Raw genomic sequence first — 24,865 nt, forward strand, 5'->3', positions numbered from 1 at the left:
AAGCATGTTTATGTTTTGCTGGAATTCAAGACTCCAGGCACAGCGATCAGCTGCATTTGTACAGTGCTTCTAGCTGCGGTTGCGTTTAGCAGCAGCACGATATTGAACGGGGATCCAACTTGGATCCCTGCCCAGGGCCGGCGCAACCACCAGGCGGACCAAGCGGCCGCTTGGGGCGGGCAGGTCCGCAGCCTGGGATGGGGCGAAAAAATTAACTTTTTTTTTAAAACATTTTTTTTTTTTTTATACTTTGTCCGGAGTTGCCGGCGCCCGGTGTCCCGCTCCGGTGTGCTAATGCGCCGCAGCGCCTGTCAGCTGCTGAATGAATGTGGCCCGGCCGGGCGCAGCCAATCCAGTTACTGCCTGGTGATGGATGACGCCGGGTCCGGGCCTGTAACTGCACGGCACTTCAGTGACGACGTCCTCCTCCGCGCAGGAGGACGTCTGACGTCACTGAAGGGGCGGACCTCCGCTGCTGGGTGACACAGTGCCCAGTCCCGCGCCGCCGGAAGATTCAAGATTGCAGAAAATCGCACAGCAGGTGAGGGTGGGGTTGTGGCGTGGGGAAGAAGAATGGATATATGAAGGAAGAAGGAGCAAGGGGGGTTAATGGAGACTGGGTCGGGTGGATAATTAATAAAGCAGGAGGGCTTAATGGAACTGGAAGAAGGAGTGGGGCCTCCAGGCTCCACTCCTTCTTCCAGTTCCATTATGCCCTCCTGCTTCATTAATTATCCACCCGACCCAGTCTCCATTAACCCCCCTTGCTCCTTCTTCCATGATCCATCATCCATCCCCCCTGGGCCCTGCTCTGCTTCCGCCATTCCTCCCCCCACAGTGGGGGGGGGGAGAAATGGCGGAAGCAGAGCAGGGCCCAGGGGGGATGGATGATGGAAGAAGGAGCAAGGGGGGTTAATGGAGACTGAGTCGGGTGGATAATTAATAAAGCAGGAGGGCATAATGGAACTGGAAGAAGGAGTGGGGGGGGGAATGGCGGAAGCAGAGCAGGGCCCAGGGGGGATGGATGAAGGATCAAGGGGGGTTAATGGAGACGGGGTCGGGTGGATAATTAATAAAGCAGGAGGGCATAATGGAACTGGAAGAAGGAGTGGGGGGGGGGGAATGGCGGAAGCAGAGCAGGGCCCAGGGGGGATGGATGATGGAAGAAGGATCAAGGGGGGTTAATGGAGACGGGGTCGGGTGGATAATTAATAAAGCAGGAGGGCATAATGGAACTGGAAGAAGGAGTGGGGGGGGGGGGGAATGGCGGAAGCAGAGCAGGGCCCAGGGGGGATGGATGATGGAAGAAGGAGCAAGGGGGGTTAATGGAGACTGAGTCGGGTGGATAATTAATAAAGCAGGAGGGCATAATGGAACTGGAAGAAGGAGTGGGGGGGGGAATGGCGGAAGCAGAGCAGGGCCCAGGGGGGATGGATGATGGAAGAAGGATCAAGGGGGGTTAATGGAGACGGGGTCGGGTGGATAATTAATAAAGCAGGAGGGCATAATGGAACTGGAAGGAGTAGGGGGGGGGGAGGAATGGCGGTAGCAGAGCAGGGCCCAGGGGGGATGGATGATGGAAGAAGGAGCAAGGGGGGTTAATGGAGACTGAGTCGGGTGGATAATTAATAAAGCAGGAGGGCATAATGGAACTGGAAGAAGGAGTGGGGGGGGGGAATGGCGGAAGCAGAGTAGGGCCCAGGGGGGATGGATGATGGAAGAAGGAGCAAGGGGGGTTAATGGAGACTGAGTCGGGTGGATAATTAATAAAGCAGGAGGGCATAATGGAACTGGAAGAAGGAGTGGGGGGGGGGAATGGCGGAAGCAGAGCAGGGCCCAGGGGGGATGGATGATGGAAGAAGGATCAAGGGGGGTTAATGGAGACGGGGTCGGGTGGATAATTAATAAAGCAGGAGGGCATAATGGAACTGGAAGGAGTGGGGGGGGGAGGAATGGCGGTAGCAGAGCAGGGCCCAGGGGGGATGGATGATGGAAGAAGGAGCAAGGGGGGTTAATGGAGACTGGGTTGATAATGAAAGCAGGAGGGCATAATGGAAGAAGGAGTGGGGGGGGGGGTTAATGGAAGAAGGAGTGGGGGGGGGGGTTAATGGAAGCAGTGGGGGATAATGGAAGAAGGAGCGGGGGGGAATGGATAATGGAAGCAGGGGGGTAATGGAAACGGGGGTGGATAATGGAAGCAGGGGGGGTGGATAATGGATGCAGGGGGATGGATAATGGAAGCAGGGGGGATGGATAATGAAAGCAGGGGGGATGGATAATGAAAGCAGGGGGGATGGATAATGAAAGCAGGGGGGATGGATAATGGAAGCAGGGGGATAGATAATGGAAGCAGGGGGGTGGATAATGGAAGCAGGGGGGTGGATAATGGAAGCAGGGGGGTGGATAATGGAAGCAGGGGGGATAAATAATGGAAGCAGGGGGGTGGATAATGGAAGCAGGGGGATGGATAATGGAAGCAGGGGGGATAAATAATGGAAGCAGGGGGATGGATAATGGAAGCAGGGGGATGGATAATGGAAGCAGGGGGGATGGATAATAGAAGCAGGGGGGTGGATAATGGAAGCAGGGGGATGGATAATGGAAGCAGGGGGGATGGATAATGGAAGCAGGGGGATAGATAATGGAAGCAGGGGGGGTGGATAATGGATGCAGGGGGGATGGATAATGGAAGCAGGGGGGATGGATAATGAAAGCAGGGGGGATGGATAATGAAAGCAGGGGGGATGGATAATGAAAGCAGGGGGGATGGATAATGGAAGCAGGGGGATAGATAATGGAAGCAGGGGGGGTGGATAATGGATGCAGGGGGGATGGATAATGGAAGCAGGGGGGATGGATAATGAAAGCAGGGGGGATGGATAATGAAAGCAGGGGGGATGGATAATGAAAGCAGGGGGGATGGATAATGGAAGCAGGGGGATAGATAATGGAAGCAGGGGGGTGGATAATGGAAGCAGGGGGGTGGATAATGGAAGCAGGGGGGTGGATAATGGAAGCAGGGGGGTGGATAATGGAAGCAGGGGGGATAAATAATGGAAGCAGGGGGGTGGATAATGGAAGCAGGGGGATGGATAATGGAAGCAGGGGGGATAAATAATGGAAGCAGGGGGATGGATAATGGAAGCAGGGGGATGGATAATGGAAGCAGGGGGGATGGATAATAGAAGCAGGGGGGTGGATAATGGAAGCAGGGGGATGGATAATGGAAGCAGGGGGGATAAATAATGGAAGCAGGGGGATGGATAATGGAAGCAGGGGGATGGATAATGGAAGCAGGGGGGATGGATAATAGAAGCAGGGGGGTGGATAATGGAAGCAGGGGGATGGATAATGGAAGCAGGGGGGATAAATAATGGAAGCAGGGGGATAAATAATGGAAGCAGGGGGATGGATAATGGAAGCAGGGGGGATAAATAATGGAAGCAGGGGGATGGATAATGGAAGCAGGGGGGGTGGATAATAGAAGCGGGGGGGGGGGGGATGGATAAGTCGACTTCCACACTCCACCACCGGCCACCAGAACTCTCACACGCAAATAAATATAATGTAGTAGATGTGGCCTGCAGTCCTATGTAACACCACAGATAACAGTGATAACCCTCAGAGTACAGATAATGTAGTAGATGCTACCTGTGTTATCTGTGGTGTTACATAGGACTGTCTGCAGGTCACATCTACTACATTATCTGTACTCGGAGAGTTATTACGGTGTTATCTGTGGTGTTGCATAGGACTGCAGGTCACATCTACTTCATTATCTGTACTCAGAGAGTTATCACTGTGTTATTTTTTTTTATTCTAGCATAAAATTCGGCATCGTAGCGCGAGCTACAGTATGCCGGTCTTACATTTTTTATCCCCGTACTCACTGTTTAATCCTACCTAGACGATTCCGTCTGCCGCGGGGAATGGGCGTTCCAATCCAGACGGAAAGTGATTGACGGCCGGCTCTGGCGCGCCACGCTTCTCCGGAAATAGCTGTAATAGGCTTGGCTCTTAACGGCGCCTGCGCATAGCCTGTGCACAGGCGCCGTGAAGAGCCGAGTCCTACTCCGGCTGTCTTTGGGGAGCGTGACGTGCCAGAGTCGGCCGTCAATCACCCTCCCTCTTGCTAGGAACGCCCATTCCCCGCGGCAGACGGAATCGTCTAGGTAGGATTAAACAGTGAGTACGGGGATAAAAAATGTAAGACCGGCATACTGTAGCTCGCGCTACAATGCCGAATTGTATGCTGAAATGTTGTTCAGCAGGGTGAACCACCGCTTTAAATGGTTAATAAAAACGCACTTAACAAAAGCACAAATTAGTGTGTTTTTTTATATATTAATATAAATTATTGAAAGAAACATTTTTGCAAGGGAGGTGGGTGGCCGTTGGGGGGGGGGGCGCCAAAATGGAGCTTCGCTTGTGTAGGCAGAAATCCTTGCACCGGCCCTGTCCCTGCCAATACCAAGCACTGTGTCTAGTATGAATCTTGAGCTCCACGCCAAATTTTGACTAAAAACCGGCATGGGTCCCCCCTACAAGAGCATACCAGGCCCTTGGGTCTGCTATGGATTTTAAGGAGACACCCCCTGCGCCAAAAAAACGGTGTGGGGGGTCCTCCAAAATCCATACCAGACCCGTATCCGAGCAGCAGCCCGGCCGGTCAGGAAAGGGGTGGGGACGGGCGAGTGGCCCCCCTCCTTAACTGTGCCAGGCCGCATGCCCTCAACATGGGGGGGGTCAGGGCTTTGGGGCAGGGGGGCGCCCTGTGGCCCCCCCACCCCAAAGCACCTGTCCCCATGTTGATGAGGACAGGGCCTCTTCCCGACAACCCTGGCCGTTGGTTGTCGGGGTCTGCGGGAGGGGAGCTTATCGGAATCCGGGAACCCACTTTAATAAGGGGGCCCCCAGATGCCGGCCCCCCACCCTAGGTGAATGAGTATGGGGTACATCGTACCCCTACCCATTCACCTGGCGGAAAGAAATATGTAAAAAAAACACGACACAGGGTTATTAAAGTAATTTATTAGTCAGCTCCGGGGGCCCCCCTCTCTTCTTTAGCTCTTTTACGAGGGGGGGCTGCTTCTTCGATGTCTTCTGGGGGGGGGGGGATGTGCAGGTCTTCACCGCCGTCTGGTTCTCTTCCGCCAGGGGGGGGGGGCACTTTCTTCTTTAGCTCTTTTACAGCGGCCCCCTCCCGGTCTTCTCATTTGAGGTCTTCGGCGGGGGGTGCCCGGGCTTCTGTCGCCTTCTGCCTTCTTCTTCTTCTCCGATGTTGACACGTCGCTTCTTCCCGCTGCAATGCCGTGTGCGGCGGCTCGCACCGATTTATATAGGCCTCTTATGACGTCACAGTCCCAGCATGCTCCGGGCACACAATTTTGCAACTTTGACATGTGTTAGTACATATTATTACAACTAATTTGTGTATGCAGATGGACTATACCTTGTTTATTTCAGGCCAAATTAGGCTTTCATTTAGTGGTAAATGGTAATGGATAGCTCCTGTTTTTGTTTTTTTTATTTATTATCAAAGAAAAACTAGCCCAAAATAGTAAAAAAAAAAAAAAAAAAAATTAGCTGAATATTTCTTGCTACTACAATAATCTTTCACCAAAGAAGAAACTAAAATAAATTCTCCTGCTCCTGACAATTGCAGCAATGCCACATATGTGTACGTTAGTTGTTTTTTGTACCATATATTACAACCCAGAATCGGAAACAATAGTGTGCATTTTTTTTTTTATTCTACCTAAAACAGACTGACACTGGCACTGATACTAATTTAAAAAAAATCCTGTCCAAAAAAATACTGACCCTGACCTTTAATCCTGGCCTTGACCCAAACACTGACCCTGACCTAGATCACACATTGATCTAGGTTTTTTTTGTATTTTGTATTTTCCTTTTTTATTGTTGTTATTGTTATTTATTTATTTTTACACACACTTTTGTTTTTCTCTCTGCAAGAAAAGGGAGAAATACAAGGTATCTCTCTCATCCATTCACAGAGAGAGAAAACACTGGGATGGGCTTCACAGTAACTGATCACTGTGTTAGGCAATAAATGGTTAGTACAGTGATCAGGTGATCCACAATTGGGTGTTCCAGGTCCCGATCTTTAGTATGGGGCCCGGGCTCTCTGTGAGACTCTGGTCCCTGTGCTGGGAGTGCACCACGCGGCGCACTATTAGCAGGGATATACGTACATATGTGGCCCTATGGAAAAAAAGCCCAATCTAGTGCATATTTGTGTGAGGTCGGTATCAATGGGGTTAAGCTTTACTTGCAAAGATACCCAGTCACATGCAAGGAAAATAAAAAAAACAGCAGTTTTGCTGCAAAGTGCAAAGTCTATTTGCTTTTAATATATCAGCCGTTATGTTTTTGTGAATTACATTTTTTTGTCAGCTGTGATGAAAGACAGAAGACAATGGTTTGCTGTCACATTGCGATTGGCAAGGGTATAAAACTGTTTTTCATGTGAATGTCTATCCTTATCTGATAAACCTGTATTTCAGTTTTTCATATCGACGTTGTTTTCCTTCTTCATTGTTCACCGACACGTATGACTGTTTGAGATTACTGTATTTCAGAAATATCTGTGAAACTTCCTCCATGTGAAATCAGTATCATATAGTAGGCCTCTTATTGCCCTAATGGATTTTGTAATAGCCTGCATTGTACTATTCACAAGTCAATGAACAGAAATCATTTATTTTAAATGGTCAATTAAAGGGGTGGTAAAGGAATTTTTTTTTTCATAATAAGCATCCTTTACCTGCAGACATTCCTCTTTTCACTTCCTCATTGTTCGTTTTTGCTCAGAAGTTGCTCTATTTCTTCTCTGTTCTGTTCACTTCCTGCTTGTCTGATTTTACTGATCACCGTGAAGGGGGGCTTTACTGCGGTGGTCAGTAACGTGCTCACCCCCTCCTGGGAACTACATCTGTGCGGCAGGACGCTCTCTACGTGTTAGAGACCTCAAGGAGGTGTGAATTACTGGGCGTGCCGCAATGCATACAGGGAAATGTAACGAATGATGCAAACCAGGAAGTGAATGAGAGAAACAGAAACTAGAATGCCGGAGGTGATATAGATGAAGGAATTTAATAGGTATTTACTTGTTTTTTAACAGAATCATTACACTATTCTGTCTATCTACCTTGCAGACATTAATTTTAGGCAAGCAAAAAATTTCCTTTACAACTCCTTTAATCCAAAACTCATATTTCAGCTTTAAAGTGGAGGTTCACCCTAAAACAATTTTATAACATTACATCCAGCATACTAACGACATGTACAGTATTCTGGTATTTTTTTTTTTTTTTTTTTTGCCGTACTATAATTGCTATTTTCCCCCCGTCTTCCGGGTTCTGATTCCGTAGGACTGGGCGTTCCTATTGAGAGCTTAGATGATTGACGTCTGGTGAAAAGCTTCCCATGGCGCATAAAGCGCGTCACCAGTTTTCCATAAATAGCCAACCTGCGAGTCCGTGCTATACGGCGCCTGCGCCCACAATTACAGTTTGGTTTCTCATGTCTCTAAAAAAAATTATGAGCTCAGTTTTAGAAAGATTGAGATTGAGGAAGTGGTGTGACATCAATGCTGATATGTCAGTTAGGATGTTAGTAATGCGAGAGGAGATTGAAGGAGTGACATGAGGAGTAGAGAGATAGATTTGCGTGTTGTCAGCATAGAGGTGGTACGTCCTCCTTTTATTGTAAGTAGCATATAGATATACTGTAAGGGGGGACACCTAATGTAGATTTGTGACATTTAACCCTATATTTATTTTGATATCACATATTATGTAAATACTAGGGTGCTGTTGGCTGCTCTTCTCCATGGGTGGCTTCTGCTGTTGCATCTGTATGCCCTTATGGCCACGGGGAGACGGTTATTCCAGTGCTAAACTACCTAAGGATGTGAAAGAATGTCTAAATATTTAAAAATTTGTGATTTTCTGCATTAAATATTGTCGTTTTATTGATACTATTTTATTTTTTTTGTATTTATTTGTATTATATTTAGTGTCCTATTATCACATACCTGGTAAAGGCTGGAATGTTGTTGATGCCTCTTTTGCAACTCCTTCCCAACACTCCTGAAGGTGGAGACAGAAAGTGTAAGGGCAATGAGTGGCACAAGCGCTGGAGTAGCTGGCTGGTTAGGTCCCCAGTAGTGTTGCTCACGAATATTAGCATTGCGAATATTCGTTACGAATATGGCATATTCGAATATTCGCGAATAACTCGAATTTCGCGGCCAAAATTCGCTATTCCGAATATTCGTATTTTTTCAAATTTATTTTTAAAACAGATCACATCCTAGTGATCTCCATCGACGTCTAAAAGCATTGCTGGTATGATTAGAGACCCTGGGCCGAGTAGCTAAGCTGAGGCGATCCTTTTATGTTGCAGAATATTCGCAATCTCGAATATTCGTATTACGAATATTCGCGAATACTTTCTCCGCCCTTCTTTTGCATCAGAGCGTTTTTCCAGTGTATCACATCTTCAAAGAATTTTCCATCTTTTGTCCCGTGTCATCATTTGCATTTGAATGAATGAATGAATGAAAAACTTATATAGCGCGGCACATGCGAACTGAATCGCCTCTGGGCCTCTTTAATGAGAATAATAACTGTTTAACATAAAGACATTTAAGAGATGTCAACGTAAACGTTTTACTTGGCTTTTTTTTAACTCAACATACAAATTGGTCAAAGTAAACCCTCAAATCTATATAATAATGTATTTATTTTATTAATACCTTGTTGTTAGTTGCAGGGTCCATTACGTAAAACCACACTTTTTCCAAAGGGCAGGTGAAATTGAATGTTTCAAAATTTCGCAATCAATTTCGCATTCACATTAGCAAAATTTTGCAAAAATTTTTTTTTGATAAAATATCACGAATATTCGATTTTAGCGAATATTTCACAAATATTCGTCTATATATTCGTGATATATCGCGAAATCGAATATGGCGTATTCCGCTCAACACTAGTCCCCAGTAAGAGGTGTTAGTCGCAGTTCCCAGAACAGAATGCAGCGAGGGACCAAATCAACCAGCAAAGCAAGTCCAGGAGGCAGGACAAGGTCAGTAACAGCCAGGCAAAACGGTACCAAATCAGCAGGCAAAGACAAGTCCAGGAAACAGGCTGGGGTCAGAGTAATCAGGTGAACAGAGCCAAGACAGGAGCAGAAGCGGAGTCCAAGTGCAAGCCAAGTCATACACAGATAAGCAGGTACACTGAGGAACACAGGAACAAGATGAAGACCATTCAGCTATGGTTTATAATGACAGACCAGTTTAAATAGGCCCCTGGACACTCTATTGGTATGCACTTGTGCACGAACACAAGCATGGCGAACTGGACTAGTGCGTTTAACATGGCCTCTTTGCTCAGAAATATGAACATGTGTGCAATGCGCACACGCATATGTGTGAGCATAGGCCAGCACTGTTTTTCTGATGCTGGAAATCTGGTTTACCTTGCAACTATACAACACTTGTTTTATCCTGAGGAAGCGTGACCATGAAACGCATTGGTGTACGGGAAAGACACCCTGTTAAGAGTTAACTAGAATACTGCATAAACTTTTGATTATTGATATCCTTGGAGTGCCCTAGGCAGTACATATGAACATTGTTGTACATTTGTTTTATGTATGGTTTTAATAATTGTATTTCAAACAATGATGATTCTTATGCATGTTTTTAGGTTTTGTGAATAAAATATATTACAGTATATAATGATGCGTTGAATTACCTCATGGTGTACCGTTAAAATTTGATAGAGCAACAGTGATGTTCCTCTATTTGTAGTAGCTATACCACATTATCATTACGTTTTTAACATCTGCTTATCTATAGACAGCTTGCAACATACTTGGGGGTTACCTAAGCAGTTACATTCTTTAGGTCACATGCTACAGGCAAGTTGGCATTAAGAATGCATTAACATACCTTGGATATTATACATCGGTATGGCTTGTTTTACTAATGATATAGTAATGCTAATGGCACAACCAAAAATGCCCAACATAACTTTACCTTGCAACCAAATATTGCAATTTCTGTTCGGTTTATTACTATTGGTAAATGATTAGTGGCTGACCCGAGAAAGGTAAGTGCCGGGTGAGGGGCAATCTGGTGGTATTTGAGGGGGCAATCTGGCAGCATTTTACAGAGCAAACTGGCATTTTTTGAGTGGGAAAACTGGCGACAATTAATGGCACAGTGGCAACAATTGATGGCACAGTGGCGACAATTGATGGGCACAGTGGCAACAATTGATGGGCACAGTGGCTACATTTGATGGCAAAGTGGCGACAATTGATGGGCACAGTGGCGACAATTGATGGGCACAGTGGCTGCAATTGATGGGCACAGTGGTGGCAATTGATGGGCACAGTAGCTGCGTTTGATGGGTACAGTGAGGCTGCAATTGTTTTTTTTTTTCGTTTGTTTGTGCCCCCCCAAAAATTTTGAGCACCAGCCGCCACTTCATCCCAGTCTTAGCCCGTAGGGTTCAATAATGAGTTGCCCACCCTTTGCAGCTATAACAGCTTCACCTCTTCTGATAAGACTGTCCACAAGGTTTAGGAGTGTGTCTATGGGAATGTTTGACCATTTTTCCAGAAGTGCATTTGTGAGGTCAGGCACTGATGTTGGACAAGAAGGCCTGGCTCACAGTCGCTGCTCTAATTTATCCCAAATGTGTTCTATCAGGTTGAGGTGCAAGCCAGTCAAGTTCCTCCACCCCAAACTCGCTCATCTATGTCTTTATCAACCTTGCTTTGTGCACTGGTCCAAATCATTTGGTGGAGGGGGGATTATGGTGTGGGGTTGTTCTTCAGGGGTTGGGCTTGGCCCCTTAGTTACAGTGAAGGGAACTCTTAAGGCATCAGCATACTAAAGGCCCATACACACGATTGGATTTTCCGACAACAATGGTCCGACAGGTGTTTTTTATAGGACAATCCGACTGTCTGTATGCTCAATCGAACAATTGTTGTCGGAATTTACGACAACAAATGTTGGCTGTGCATGCTCTCAAATTGTCCGGCAAAACATGTGTTCCGTCGGATCATCCGATCATGTGTACACAAATCCATCAGACTAAAATCCAAAGTACAAACATGCATGCTCCGAACCAATGATAAACATCAGACAACAATAGCACAAGTTGCCCAAAGGGTGGCGGTAAAGAGCTGAAAAACCACGTGGTTTGGTGTATGTTGGCTGAAAATGTTCTGCCGTGTGTATGCAGAACAAGTTCACGGCTGACACCCCTTCGCACAAAAATCCACAGAAAAGTCCGATGGGAGTTTGATCGTGTGTACGAGGCTTAAGACATTTTGGTCAATTTCAATCTCCCAACTTTGTGGGAACAGTTTGGATTTGGCCCTTCCTGTTCCAACATGACTGCGCACCAGCGCACAAAGCAACGTCCATAAAGACATAAATGGGCGAGTTTGGGGTGGAGGAACTTGACTGGCCTGCACAGAGTCCCGATAGAACACCTTTGGGATGAATTAGAGACTGGCCTTCTCATCCACATCAGTGCCTGACCTCACAAATGCTCTCCTGGAAGAATAGTCAAACGTTTCCATAGACACACTCCTAAACCTTGTGGACAGCCTTCCCAGAAGAGTTGAAGCCGTTATAGCTGCACAGGGTGGGCCAACTCAATATCGGACCCTACGGACTAAGACTGGGATGCCATTAGAGTTTATGTGTGTGTAAAGGCAGGCTTCCCAATACTTCTAGTAATATAGTGTATTATTATATTAAACTAAATATAGGGTTTATACAGTTCCTGGCACTGTGGAGTCAAGGGACAGAAGGGAGTGGTCTGACATAAATCTGGTCATTCCTATGCATGTTTCCATAGAGCTCAATCTAGTTCGCTGATCCTGTGTAAGTGTTTATATTCTATTGCAATCAGTTATCACTGTTTGACTGTTTCTAATTTCAGGGTTATTTGTGAAAGTGAATCCCCTGTAGGCAACAATTTTTTTTATTTTTTATTTTTAATTGAATGTCATTTCCATTAATCTTTCAGTAAACAATATTCAACTGCTCGATTTGAATGTGTGTGCTTCTAAGCACTTTTGTTACCACAAGAATGTCAGAACCCAGAGTGTCAGGTGTTGGAGAACTTGCAAGGTCGGGGCAACCAGTGGGGTATCGATTCATTGAGTGGCCCTCATGGGGGTAGCACTACAGGCCTCTCACTGCTGTTCTTTGTGCAGGGATACTGGTCTTGTATCTGCCTCCTCCTGTAGTTTTCTGCAGGCAACCTGTAGTGGGTGGAGCTTCTGGGTTCCTCCAACAGCTTTGCTCTCTGCATGGGTCATGTGCTGCACATGGAGGATGTCTATTTTTACAAGTTGATATCCAGTAGTGTATTTAGGTTTTGTGCTGCCCTAGGCTTGACTAAACTTGTGCACCCCTAATTTAAATATGACCCACCCCTTCCTGTTAAGGCCACACCCCTTTCTGTTTAAGACCCACCCTGAATTTTTCGAGTGGGGACACTATTTCTTAGGGCCTGGGGGGGGGGGGGACATTGGATTCCATAAATTTGCATAGATTTCCTCTCACTTCCTGTTTGGCTATGGGGCAGGAAGTGAAGGGAAATCTCTGCAATGGGACTGGGATGGTAAAAAATAAACTGACAGGGGCTATAACCCTCCCTTACTCTACCAAAAATGAAAAAAAAAAAGTGTTGCCTATAGTTCTACTTCAAGCACAAATTTCTGATAATTTTATGGAGAGGACTAAGAAGATATAACCATGCCAATGGTGCAGCAGAAAACATATAGCACAGTGAGGAAGGTTTGTGGTCCAGGATGATAGGACAGTCAAAATTTGAAGCAGCTTGCATTACACTAACAGGACTCTGTCCCTGCTGCCCCCCTGCAAAGTGCTGTCCTAGGCCTGGGCCTTGTTGGCCCAGGCCAGGATACAGCATTGGTGATATCTGGGATTGCAAATACATTTGGCACACACAAATAGCTGGATTCAGAAAGATTTACGCCGGCGTATCAGTAGATACGCCGACGTAACTCTGAATCTGCGCCGTCGTAAGTTTAAGTGTATTCTCAAACTGAGATACACTTAAACCTAGCTAAGATACGACAGCCTGCGCCGTCGTATCTTAGGGTGCAATATTTAGGCTGGCCGATAGGTGGCGCTTACGTTGAGTTCGGCGTAGAATATGTAAATCCCTAGATACGCCGATTCACGAACGTACGAGCGCCCGTCGCAGTAAAGATACCCCATTTACGTAAGGCGTTTTCCGGCGTAAAGTTATTCCATCAAATAGCTGGCCTAGTCAATGTTAAGTATGGCCGTCGTTCCCGCATCAAAATTTGAAAATTTTACGTTGTTTGCGTAAGTCGTCCGTGAATAGGGCTGGACGTAATTTACGTTCACGTCGAAACCAATACGTCCTGGCGGCGTACTTTGGAACAATGCACACTGGGATATGTACACAGACGGCGCATGCGCTGTTCGTAAAAAACGTCAATCACGTCGGGTCACGAGTAATTTACATAAAACACCCCCCCCCATCCTCATTTGAATTAGGCGCGCTTACGCCGGCCACATTTACGCTACGCCGCCGTAAGTTAAGAGGCAAGTGCTTTGTGAATACAGTACTTGCCTCTCTGATTTAAGGCGGCGTAGCGTAAATACAATACGCTACGCCGCCTTAAAGATGTGGCGCCCTACTTGAATCTGGCCAAAAGTGTATTTATCCCCTCTGTGGATATCGAGGGAATACATTTATATGAAAGTTTTTTTCCTAGAGTTTAGCTTTTAAGTGCTTAGAGAATCCTTTGCCAATTAGTAAATGTTTATTTGTAAAACACAGATTGCATATAGTAGAAGAAACAAATATAAAACATCAGGTTAAAAACAGGACAAAATGAAGGGGGACAAAAACCTTTACAGTTTCCTTTTAACAAAATTCAGCAATTTTAGTTTAGCCTCAGATGTTCCATTTAGGGCCAGTTCACACCACATGCAGTCCAGCGCATTTTGTTTCTGCATCAAAAACGCATGGAAAGTAGGTTATATGCTTTTCAAAGGCATAGTTCACACCAGTGATTGCAGTTCCAGTGCGTTCCAGAAATAAAAGTAGAACATGCTGCATTTTTCCTGCACTGGACTGTACTGGAACGCTGTAAAACGCATAAAAAACACACTGGAACGCAGCTAAAATGCACTGTAATAAACATGTCCTTATTTAAGATTAGGAAAGAGGGTCCATCGGTCCGTTCTCATCGGATGGATCGATCGTGTGTACGTGGCATAAGACTTGACAGGCTGTGAGGTGGGCAGCAGCGGCGATGGGCAGAGAGTCACTGATTGCCATTACTAATAAAAAAAAAAAAATATGTCCCCGAATTTCATTATAAAAATCTGGTCACCTTACTTCAGAAGGCTGATCTGCAATGCCAATGTGCAAGTAAGATTACCCATATACAATGGCACCTTCTTTCGCAGTTGTAGGAATAAAGTCATTGTATCGAGGGAGACTTTCTGAACACAGTTGTTGAAGTTGATTTTTACTTTTTATACAGAGTCTTCACAGCTGCTTTCTTGGTATTGCTGTAGAGCTGTCATATGAAAGAGGGAACAATAACAAGCTTACAGAATTCTATATGCACAGGTACTGTAATGCCTCGTACAAACGGCCGGACTTTCCGAGAAGAAAAGTCAGAAGGGCTTTTTTTCTCGGAAAGTCCGGCCGTGTGCAGCCTCTATCAGACTTTTTTTCTCGGAAGTCCAACGGACCATAGATAGAGAACCTGTTCTCTATCTTTCCGATGGACTCACGGTGGACTTGCATGGTCAAAAGTCTGACCGTGTGTACAAGGCATTAAATTAAATCACAAAAAAGAATAGCAAAGGTCAATGTCAGAAGGTCAATGTAAGCAGAGCTTACATTGGGGTGCCAGTTACTATTTCATTCGTCAAATTCGTCATCGGCTTCTACATCTACATCTGTTACATTTATGGTATGGAAACCCTTAATGGCTGAAAAGTGTTTGGAAGTAAAATCCACCACAAGCTTCTTTGTGCCAGTTCTTGAAGGAGTAATTTCGATCACCACAGTGCGTGTCTCTCTGGGCCCCAGCTCTGGAACTCTAAAAATAAGAATCAGTTGTTAATACGGCGTATACTACTTATTTTTTTCTGTTAATACTCATGCTGAATATCAGAGATCACACTTACTTTCTCTTCATTTTTTTCTTCACTAAGCCGCTGCCTCCAATAGACAAACCTCCATCACTCAGTTTGGTAGATAAAGGATTTGTATAAGTAACTTCCACTTCCACAGGGTGATTTACTATTGCATTTGCAAACATCTGTGGGAAAGAAAAAAAAACTCTTAAAGTGGATGTAAACCCACTCTCATCCTTTCTAAACTACTGCCATAGTGCTGATCTATAAGGATATAGATGCCTCCTGCATGTATCCTTACCTGTCAAATGTCTCCCCTCTGTCTGTTATAAGAACTGAAAAACTGCAGATTCTGTGGGTGGGTCTGTTGTCTGGAGCTCGGTGGGTGGAGTCGTGATGTCAGTAGACTCCCCGCCCACCTCTACACTCCCCTTGTCAACATGCATTTTCTCCTGTGTATTGCTTACACTAAATTCTGCTATGATCACTAACATCCAGTCAAAATCCAGATAAAAGTAACCACATGACTTCAGAAAAGGAGTGGGGGTGGGAATTAAAAAATAATGGGGTAGATTCAGAGAGCAATTACGCCGGCGTATCCATAGATACGCCGCGTAATTGCTAAGTTGCACCGGCGTATCTACTTTCTGTATTCAGAAAGCTAGATACGCCGACTTTAGCCTAAGATACGACTGGCATAAGTCTCTTACGCCATCGTATCTTAGGGTGCATTCTGACGCTGGCCGCTAGGTGGTGCTCCCGTAGTTGTCAGCGTAGAGTATGCAAATTACATACTTACGTACGTACGTGCGGTCGGCGGTATTTTTTTTTTTGCGTAAGTCGTTTTCGTCGGAACGTTGCTCCTGCTATTAGGAGGCGCAGCCAATGTTAAGTATGGCCTTCGTTCCCGCGTCGCGATTTGAAAATTTTACGTTGTTTGCGTAAGTCGTCCGTGAATGGCGCTGGACGCCATTTACCTTCACGTCGAAACCAATGACTTCCTTGCAACGTCATTTACCGCAATGCACGTCGGGAAATTTTAGGGACGGCGCATGCGCAGTACGTTCGGCGCGGGAACGCGCCTAATTTAAATGATCCACGCCCCCTACGGGATCATTTGAATTACACGCGCTTACGCCGGCCCCTTTTACGCTACGCCGCCGCAACTTTACAGGCAAGTGCTTTCTGAATCAAGCACTTGCCCGTAAAACTTGCAGCGGCGTAACGTAAATGTCATACGTTACGCCGCCGCAGTTTTGCACGCCCCTACCTGAATCCACCCCAATGCCTGTCTCAGGCTAATGCATGAGAGATGTAAATAACCTTTTATTCACAGCAAGGGGGAAGAACGGACAAAAGTTTTCTCCTGTTTGTCCATTTATCTCACTGAAAAAAGAAAAGAGGCTTGCTCAGAGCCAGATTAACTCTTTGTGGCAAGACTGGGCACAGATGATAGAATATCTTATACTCTACATTGGGACAGCAAAAAAAAAAAAAAAACTACGGCCCTCTAGCTGTTGCAGAACTACAAGTTCCATGAGGCATTGTAAAACTCTGACATTCTCAGACATGACTAGGCATGATGGGAATTGTAGTTCCTGAACAACTTGAGGGCCGTAGTTTGAGGACCCCTGTATTAAAGTGTAGATGTATTTATCTTTTGATTCAGTTTGGTTTCACCCTTATGCTGGTCACACACAGCAAAGTTCAGATATTTTAAATTACAATTTTGTATTTGAAAAAAGATTCCAGACATGGTATATTTTTATAAACCGGTAGTTACATTGGTCCTGCTTGGCCCAATGTATCTATGTACATACCAAGCCTGGCCAATGACACTGGAAGCTGCAAATCACTGAAGTAGACACCATTGCCCCAGTGATCTCTATTTGCTTCTGGGCCCCAGCTGAGATGCTTAGCATGGGTGCCATTCAATGCTTTCTGAATGAATGCAAACTGTTCGCTGTGGAGGTTTAAAGCAAGACACCACCCCGCCTATCCACCTCATCCAATCAGAGAATGCTTTGCATCCACTGAGAAGATGCAAAGTATTCTCTGAATTGTGCCTGTATAGTATATCAGGTTGAAAAAATAAAACTCAGATCCATTAGGTTCAACCCAAAACCTTGCATCCTCAGAACCTTCAACCTGCACTTAAAGTGGAACTTTGTCCCCCCCCCCCCCCCCCCCCCTCCGATGCCACATTTGACACCTTTTGGGGGAGAAGGGGTAGCGGATACCTGTACCTATATTCTTTGACAGGTACCCCATGCCAACTTCATGGAGACCGGGTCGCAGCGAATTACGTCAGCAGCTCAGCTCCCTCCTCCTCCCTCCTCCTTCACCCGCCGCCAAGCCAGTAGGAGAGCACAGCAGTGCCTTGCGCATATGCAGTAGAGACCCGGCGTGAAGCCCTAATGCTTCACTACCGGGCAGCGGCAGCACCCGACAGCTGATGGAAACATCAGCTGCGGGGCGAACATTGCTGGACTCTAAGACAGGTAAGTGTCCAAATACTAGAAGTCAGCAGGCGCTGGCTTTTAATTTTTGCAGGGGTGGGTAGACCTCCGCTTTAAAGTGTTTGCTGTGATTGGGGAAAGAAACATCTCTGATCCAGCTACTATTTCTTATTTTCTCAGTGAGGAAGGTTTGTGGTCCAGGATGATAGGACAGTCAAAATTAGAAGCAGGCCCCCCCCCCCCCAGTTGCGGAATGCCGGGCAGAAGTGTGGCTGCTTTATGGGGGCGCTAGACTAATTTGCCTCTAAGCCCAGTTCGCCCCAAAAGACTGGAGCTACACTAATAGTGTAGCGCAAGCTGGCGGGGACTCTTTCTGTGCTGCCCCCATGCAAAGTGCTGCCCTAGGCCTGGGTCTTGTTGGCCTAGGCCAGGATATCGCATTGCCTATTGAGCCAGAGGTAGCTGGGCAAGTGATCTGGTAAGGCCCTCCGCTGTGAGTACCACCAGTATCTGTGGTCAGTAGGCCAGAGCCTGATAAGATGCATCTTTTCAACTACTACCAGAACACTGCAGTTACAGTGGGGTGGCACTTCATCTTTGAACCTTGGATGCCTCCAGCTGTACCCCTTTGTTACGAGCATTACCCTGGACTTTACTGTGATGGATACTGTCTATGAGGATAATCCCAAGTAGCTGTGTTCTTTACAGTTTTGTCAAAGCTAGATTCTCTGGGCCAGATTCAAGAAGCAATTGCGCCCGTGTAACCATAGGTTACATGGCGCAATTGCTTACTTGCTCCGGTGTAACGAGTGCTCCTGATTCAGGAACCTCGTTACACCGACTGCAGCCTAAAATCTGCGCGGCATAAGGCTCTTATGCCTCGCAGATTTTAGGCTGCATTCTTGCGTGGGCCGCTAGGGGGCGCTCGCATTGTGATCAGCGTGTAGTATGCAAATTGCATACTACCACTGATTCACAAGCTTGCGCGGGCACCGCGCAAGCCAGGTACGGAGTTTCCGTACGGCAACTTTAGCGCAAGTATAGCCGGCCTTCCCACGCCGTGAAATTTGAATTTCACGGCGTTTGCGTAAGTGATTCGTGAATGGCGCTGGACGCCATTCACGTTCACTTTGAAGCAAATGACGTCCTTGCGACGTCATTTGCCGCAATGCACGTCGGGAAAGTTTCCCGACGGAGCATGCGCTGTACGCTCGGCGCGGGAGCGCACCTAATTTAAATGATTCCCGCCCCCGGCGGGATCATTTAACTTGCGCGCGCTTACGCCGGGCAAATTTGACGGCGCGCCCTCGCAATTCACGGAGCTACTGCTCCGTGAATCGAGGGTAGCGCAAATTATTTGCGGGGGCGCAGGGCAAAATCGTTGCCCTGCTCCCCCGCAAATAAAGCGCAAATCTACTTGAATCTGGGCCTCTGTTTATAGAGACCCTAAGGCCCCGTACACACGACCGGATCTATCCGCTGGGATTTATCCGCGGATCAGTTCCAGCGGATAGATCCGGTCGTGTGTAGGCCCGAGCGGACAATTTTCGGCGGACATTTGTCCAGCCGACGGATTCCCAGCGAATAAAAATTTTGTAGCATGCTACAAAATCTATCCGCTGGAATCCTGTCCTTTGGACTTATCCGGTCGTCTGTACAGACTCACCGGATAAGCCCGTCCGCTCCCCATCCCTCGCATGCGTTGGAATGATTCAACGCATGCGTGGAAGTATTTACCTTCCAGCGTCGTGCACGTCGCCGCGTCATCGTCGCGGCGACGGCGCGACGCGTGACCGCGGATGTTTTCCACGCGGATTTTGATCTGATGGTGTGTACAAGCCATCAGATAAAAATCCAGAGGAGGAATGTCCGCTGCAAAAGGTCCAGCGGACCGTTTCCAGCGGAAATCCTCTCGTCTGTACGAGGCCTTAAAGAGCCTATGCTATGCAGTTACATGTTACTTGATTAAGCCGCTTCCTCCAACAGACAAAACTCTATCACTTAGTTTGGTAGATAAAGGATTTGTATAAGTAACCTCCACTTCCACAGGGTTAGCTGGGAAAGTGGTCTGGACAGGCCCTCCACTGTCAGTACCAGTGTGTGTAATCAGTCAGGCCAGAGCCTAATAAGATCCATCTTTTCAACTACTACCAGAACACTGCAGTTACAATGGGGTGACACTTCATCTTTGGTCCTTGGATGCCTCCAGCTGTAACCCTTTGTTACCAGCGCTAACATGGATTTTACAGTGATGCACACTATCTACGAGGCTAAATCCCAAGTAGCTGTGTTCTTTACAGTTTTACTAAAGCTAGATTTTCTGTTGATAAAGAGTCTAATTCCTCATACACTCGGCCGGACATTCCTAGAAAAAAAGTCAGATGGGCTTTTTTTCTCGGAAAGTCCGGCCGTGTGTAGCCTCCATCTGACTTTTTTTCTCGGAAGTCCAACGGACCTTAGATAGAGAACTTGTTCTCTTTCTTTCCGTCGGACTTCCAACAGATTAACGGCGGACTTTTGCATGGTCAAAAGTCCGACCGTGTGTATGAGGCATTACAGAGCCTATGCTATTCAGCCACATTTTACCCCAACTGAGCCTCAGTGACAATGCTGTGAAGAGTCCATGTTAGTGCCATTTTCATAATCCGTCTTCTATTATTCTGCAGTTGTTTTGTGACTATTTATGAGAGAGATCCCCCTGTGGAAGACACGTGACCCTGTGCCGGCACGCGTAGGGGAGGGGCGAGTATGGTAAAGGCACCCGGACACTTACGAGGAGCAAGTGGTCAGTTGGGTATACAGCGGTTGTGCGGCTCTGCAGGACTTTTTTATACAGTACACCATTGTCATTTATAGTCGGCTGTGCTGGAAGCACCAGCAACATGTGAGTACCATGTTTTCTTTTAATAAAAATCTAAACTTTTAAACGGTATCAGCACTTTTGGCATCCCTTTATATCTACATGTACTCTGATGCTGGCCATTAAGGCTGCATTCACACCTGAGCGTAGCTTATTTGGTCGTTTTTTCCGGCGTTTTTTTCCAGTGTTTTGTCGCGCGTATTCATGTGTATTTGCGCGTTTGCATACAGTGCCGTCCGACGTTTTTGTACTTCGACGTTTGTTATTTTAGCCAATAGGAAAAATTATCATCTTTTCATCACTTGTTGCTATGTTGGTCGATTTTTTTTATCTTCTGCCTGGGTGAAATGTTCTATTGATTAAAGCAACAAAACGCCCGTAGCAAACGCTCGTTGTCGCACTAGTCACTTGAATCAAGCGTTTCCATTACTTTCTATGGTAAATACAAATGCTCAAAAACGCCCAAACTGCCCCATTCGCGCGACAAAAAAGGGTCCGGAACTTGTTTGAGCTTCAGGCGGTCGGCATCAGGAGTTTTGGAGTGGAGATGTGAACCATCTGCATTGAGAATAATGTATTTTTTCCCCTCTAGCGTTTTGGAGCGTCGCGCTTCAGGCAACAAAATGCTCAGGTGTGAATGGGCACTAAAGGGGAGATTTCTGGAAGATTGCAGGAACCAGCTGTCCTGAATCCATCTCACTGAGCCCTGGAGTGGATCACGGAAGTTTTTTGACCTAACTTAGGTGAGGGGTCACATTCTCTGAGGTGAGCCTTTACCCGATAGGGGGGGGGGAGCACATGTGAGGTGTCACGACGGTGATTGCAGCACATCAAATTGGATTGCGCAGTTTATCAGCGATTTTGATCGATTAACTGCTTGCCGAATAGCATGGCACGACAGGCAGAAGGACGTATATATACGTTCCCTTTAAGATCGCGGCATTGTGGATGCACACGCTCCACGAGCTCCGTGAGCCTGACCGCGGACCCCGCGGACTCGATCACCGCGGGGATACCCGCGATCGTCTCACGGTATGGAAGAAAGGGGAGATGCTGATGTAAACAAGTATCTTCCCGCTCTGCCTAGTGACAATGACAGTGATCACCGCTTCCTGTAATCGGAAGTGGTGATCACTGTCTGTCACATGTAGCCCATCCCCCCTACAGTAAGAATCACTCACTAAGGCACACTTAACCCCTACAGCGCCACCTAGTGGCTAACCCCTTCACTGCCGGTGTCATTTTTAACAGTAATCAGTGCATTTTTATAGCACTGATCACTGTAAAAATTGCAATGGTCCCAAAAATGTGTCAAAAGTGTCCGATGTGTCCGCCATAATGTCGCAGTCACGATAAAAAAAAATCGCTATCGCCGCCATTACTAACATTTTGAGAACCAGCTCTCAAATTTTTGTTGGCGGAGATTCCGACAGGAAAAGTCCGATGGCGGTAGGAATTTTCAACCAGAAGCTCACATATTTTCTTGTCGGAAAATCCGATCATGTGTACGCGGCATTAGAATTATTATGCTAGCCAATCATGTTTATCCCATCCTAATTTCTTTACCTGAATTTTCAGGGGAGGTCTTTCAATAAACAGTACTTTCCGAATAAGCATTTTCTTTCCACTTTTCAATATGCACAAAGCAACAACTTCAATAAGATTGTGGTTTATGATTTCCTCTTCATATTGTGAGGCATATAGGTTCACTGGGATTTTTTTTTCTGTACAAATAAAAAATCAAATTAAATATTAAAGGTCTGAGCATTGTACATTACTATTTACTCTTTCCACTGTAATAAGACAACCTCCACCTGGCTTTGAAACATCACGGAATGTCAAATTGTGTTTCATCACTCACTTTATCAGGAAAGCTAGCTGTTTGCTGAATGGTGATGCTACTGACTCACTCAAGAGTCATTTGAGGTGAGATGACATCACGTGACCCTGGCCCCTTGTGACCTCATTGACCAGGGGCATGCTGGCTCGATGATGTCACAAGGGATGGGGTCACCCGGTGATGTCATCGAGTGACCGTCCCTTAATTATTTAGGAACTGCCAGGCGGCAGAGCTATCAGATGGGGGGGAGCCTTCGCTGGGTGCAGAACTCTTTTTGGGGGCAGACCCGATTGCCGCTGGAGTCCCGCGATCGGTCCCCGGAGCTGAAGAACGGGGAGAGCCGTGTGTAAACACAGCTTCCCCGTTCTTCACTGTGGCGGCGTCATCGATCGTGTCATCCCTTTTATAGGGATACACAATCGATGACATCACACCTACAGCCACACCCCCCTACAGTTGTAAACACACATGAGGTCACACATAACCCCATCAGCGCCCCCTTGTGGTTAACTCCCAAACTGCAATTGTCATTTTCACAGTAAACAATGCATTTTAAATGCATTTTTTGCTGTGAAAATGACAATGGTCCCAAAAATGTGTCAAAATTGTTCGAAGTGTCCGCCATAATGTCGCTGAACGCCGCCATTTTTTTAATAAAAATGCAATAAAACTATCCCCTATTTTGTAAACGCTATAAATTTTGCGCAAACCAACCGATAAACGCTTATTGCGATTTTTTTTACCAAAAATAGGTAGAAAAATATGTATCGGCCTAAACTGAGGAAAACAATTTTTTTTTATATATATATATTTTTGGGGGATATTTATTATAGCAAAAAGTAAAAAATATTGATTTTTTTTCAAAATTGTCGCTCTATTTTTGTTTATAGCTCAAAAAATAAAAACCGCAGAGGTGATCAAATACCACCAAAAGAGCGCTCTATTTGTGGAAAAAAAGGACACCAATTTTGTTTGGGAGCCACGTCGCACGACCGCGCAATTGACTGTTAAAGCGACGCAGTGCCGAATCGCAAAACCTGGCCGGGTCCTTTAGCTGCCTAAAGGTCCGGGTCTTAAGTGGTTAAATAAAGAACTTGTGAAAAACTGTCTCCTTTGTTTTTTAAACGCAAAACGCAATTTGCTGCGGGAAAAAAAGTCCCGGAATTTCCAAAAACACAGCAGCTAAAGGACGCATAGATATATACTGCACGTGTCCCATAGGAAACCTTGTTAAATGGACGGTAGTGCATTTCTGCAAAACCCCCCAAAAAAAGCATAGCCTAAAATGGTTTTCACCGAATCAAGTGTCCCTTCTGGAAAATTTTGGATTTCCCATGAAATTATGCCTTTGGTGACAACACTATAACAGTGTTACACACAATCGGAAATTCCGACAACAAAACCGTGGATTTTTTTCCGACAGATGTTGGCTAAAACTTGTCTTGCATACACACGGTCGCACAAATGTTCTCGGAAATTCCATTCACCAAGAACGCGGTCACGTACAACACATACGACGGCACTATAAGAGGGAAATTTAATACCAAGCGTGCCACCCTTTGGGCCCCTTCTGCTAATCTCGTGTTAGTAGAAGTTTGATGAGAGACGATTTGCGCTTTTTAGCCTCGTGGTTTACAAACACTAGTTTTACCAGACCGAGCGCTTCTGTCTTGTACTTGATTCAGAGCATGCGTGGAATTTTGTGCGTCAGAATTGTCTACACATGCTCTGAATTTACGAGAACAGATTTTGTTGCCGGAAAATTTGAGAACCAGCTCTCAAATTTTTGTTGTCGGAAATTCCGCCAGCAAATGTCCGATGGAACTTACACACGGTCGTAATTTCCGACAACAAGCTCCCATCAAACATTTGTTGTCGGAAATTGCAATCGTGTGTACGCGGCATGAGTGTGAATCCCCACAGCTGGGAAAGAGATTGCAATAAAAGCTTGACAGAGGTCTCATACTCCCATGAAAAAAAAAAAAAAAAAAAAATCCTATGATATATACAGTATATAGTACTTTAACCAGTTAACAACCGGCCTGTAGACAAAATACGTCTACAAGGCGGTTGCTTAACTCTGGGAGGACGTCCATGGACGTCCTCCCAGAATCGCGCTCCGTGATCGGCCGGGAATGTCCTCTGGACCCGGCCGATCACGGAGCACGGTAAATCGCCGCTGATAGCGGCGGTTTACCACATGATCGCTCCGTCCAATGACGGAGCGATCACTAGTAAACAAACCGGTTCCTCCCTCCCCTCTCTGTACCGAACGGTACAATGTGAGAGAGGAGAGGGGGGAGAGCGGAAGCAGCAGCAGCTGCTGTGGGCTGGATCTGTGACAAATGCAGTCACAGATCCAGCCATCCATCCCTCCCTGTGCAATACTCTGCAGTACCAGCCATACTCTGCAATACCCTCCATACTCTGCAATAACACCAATACTCTGCAATACCCCCCATACTCTGCAATACCCCCCATACTCTGCAATA

The 24,865-nt window shown here is 46.2% G+C and overlaps 1 protein-coding gene across 1 annotated transcript in view; it reads right to left on the minus strand.

Annotated features, from left to right (window-relative positions):
* Positions 1 to 14,852: 14,852 nt before the first annotated feature.
* The window catches only part of LOC120918612 (protein-glutamine gamma-glutamyltransferase E-like), a 53,987-nt gene continuing 43,974 nt past the window's right edge, over positions 14,853 to 24,865 (minus strand). Inside the window, exons 11-13 of the mRNA XM_040330286.1 lie at positions 22,100 to 22,257; positions 15,266 to 15,399; positions 14,853 to 15,177 (exon numbers count right to left, since the gene is read on the minus strand). Coding sequence (XP_040186220.1) covers positions 14,997 to 15,177; positions 15,266 to 15,399; positions 22,100 to 22,257 — 473 coding nt within the window. The 3' untranslated portion in view covers positions 14,853 to 14,996. The remainder of the gene's footprint in view (positions 15,178 to 15,265; positions 15,400 to 22,099; positions 22,258 to 24,865) is intronic.

The sequence above is a fragment of the Rana temporaria genome, chromosome 12 (genome assembly GCF_905171775.1).
Source record: "Rana temporaria chromosome 12, aRanTem1.1, whole genome shotgun sequence".
In the NCBI taxonomy this organism is placed as follows: domain Eukaryota; kingdom Metazoa; phylum Chordata; class Amphibia; order Anura; family Ranidae; genus Rana; species Rana temporaria.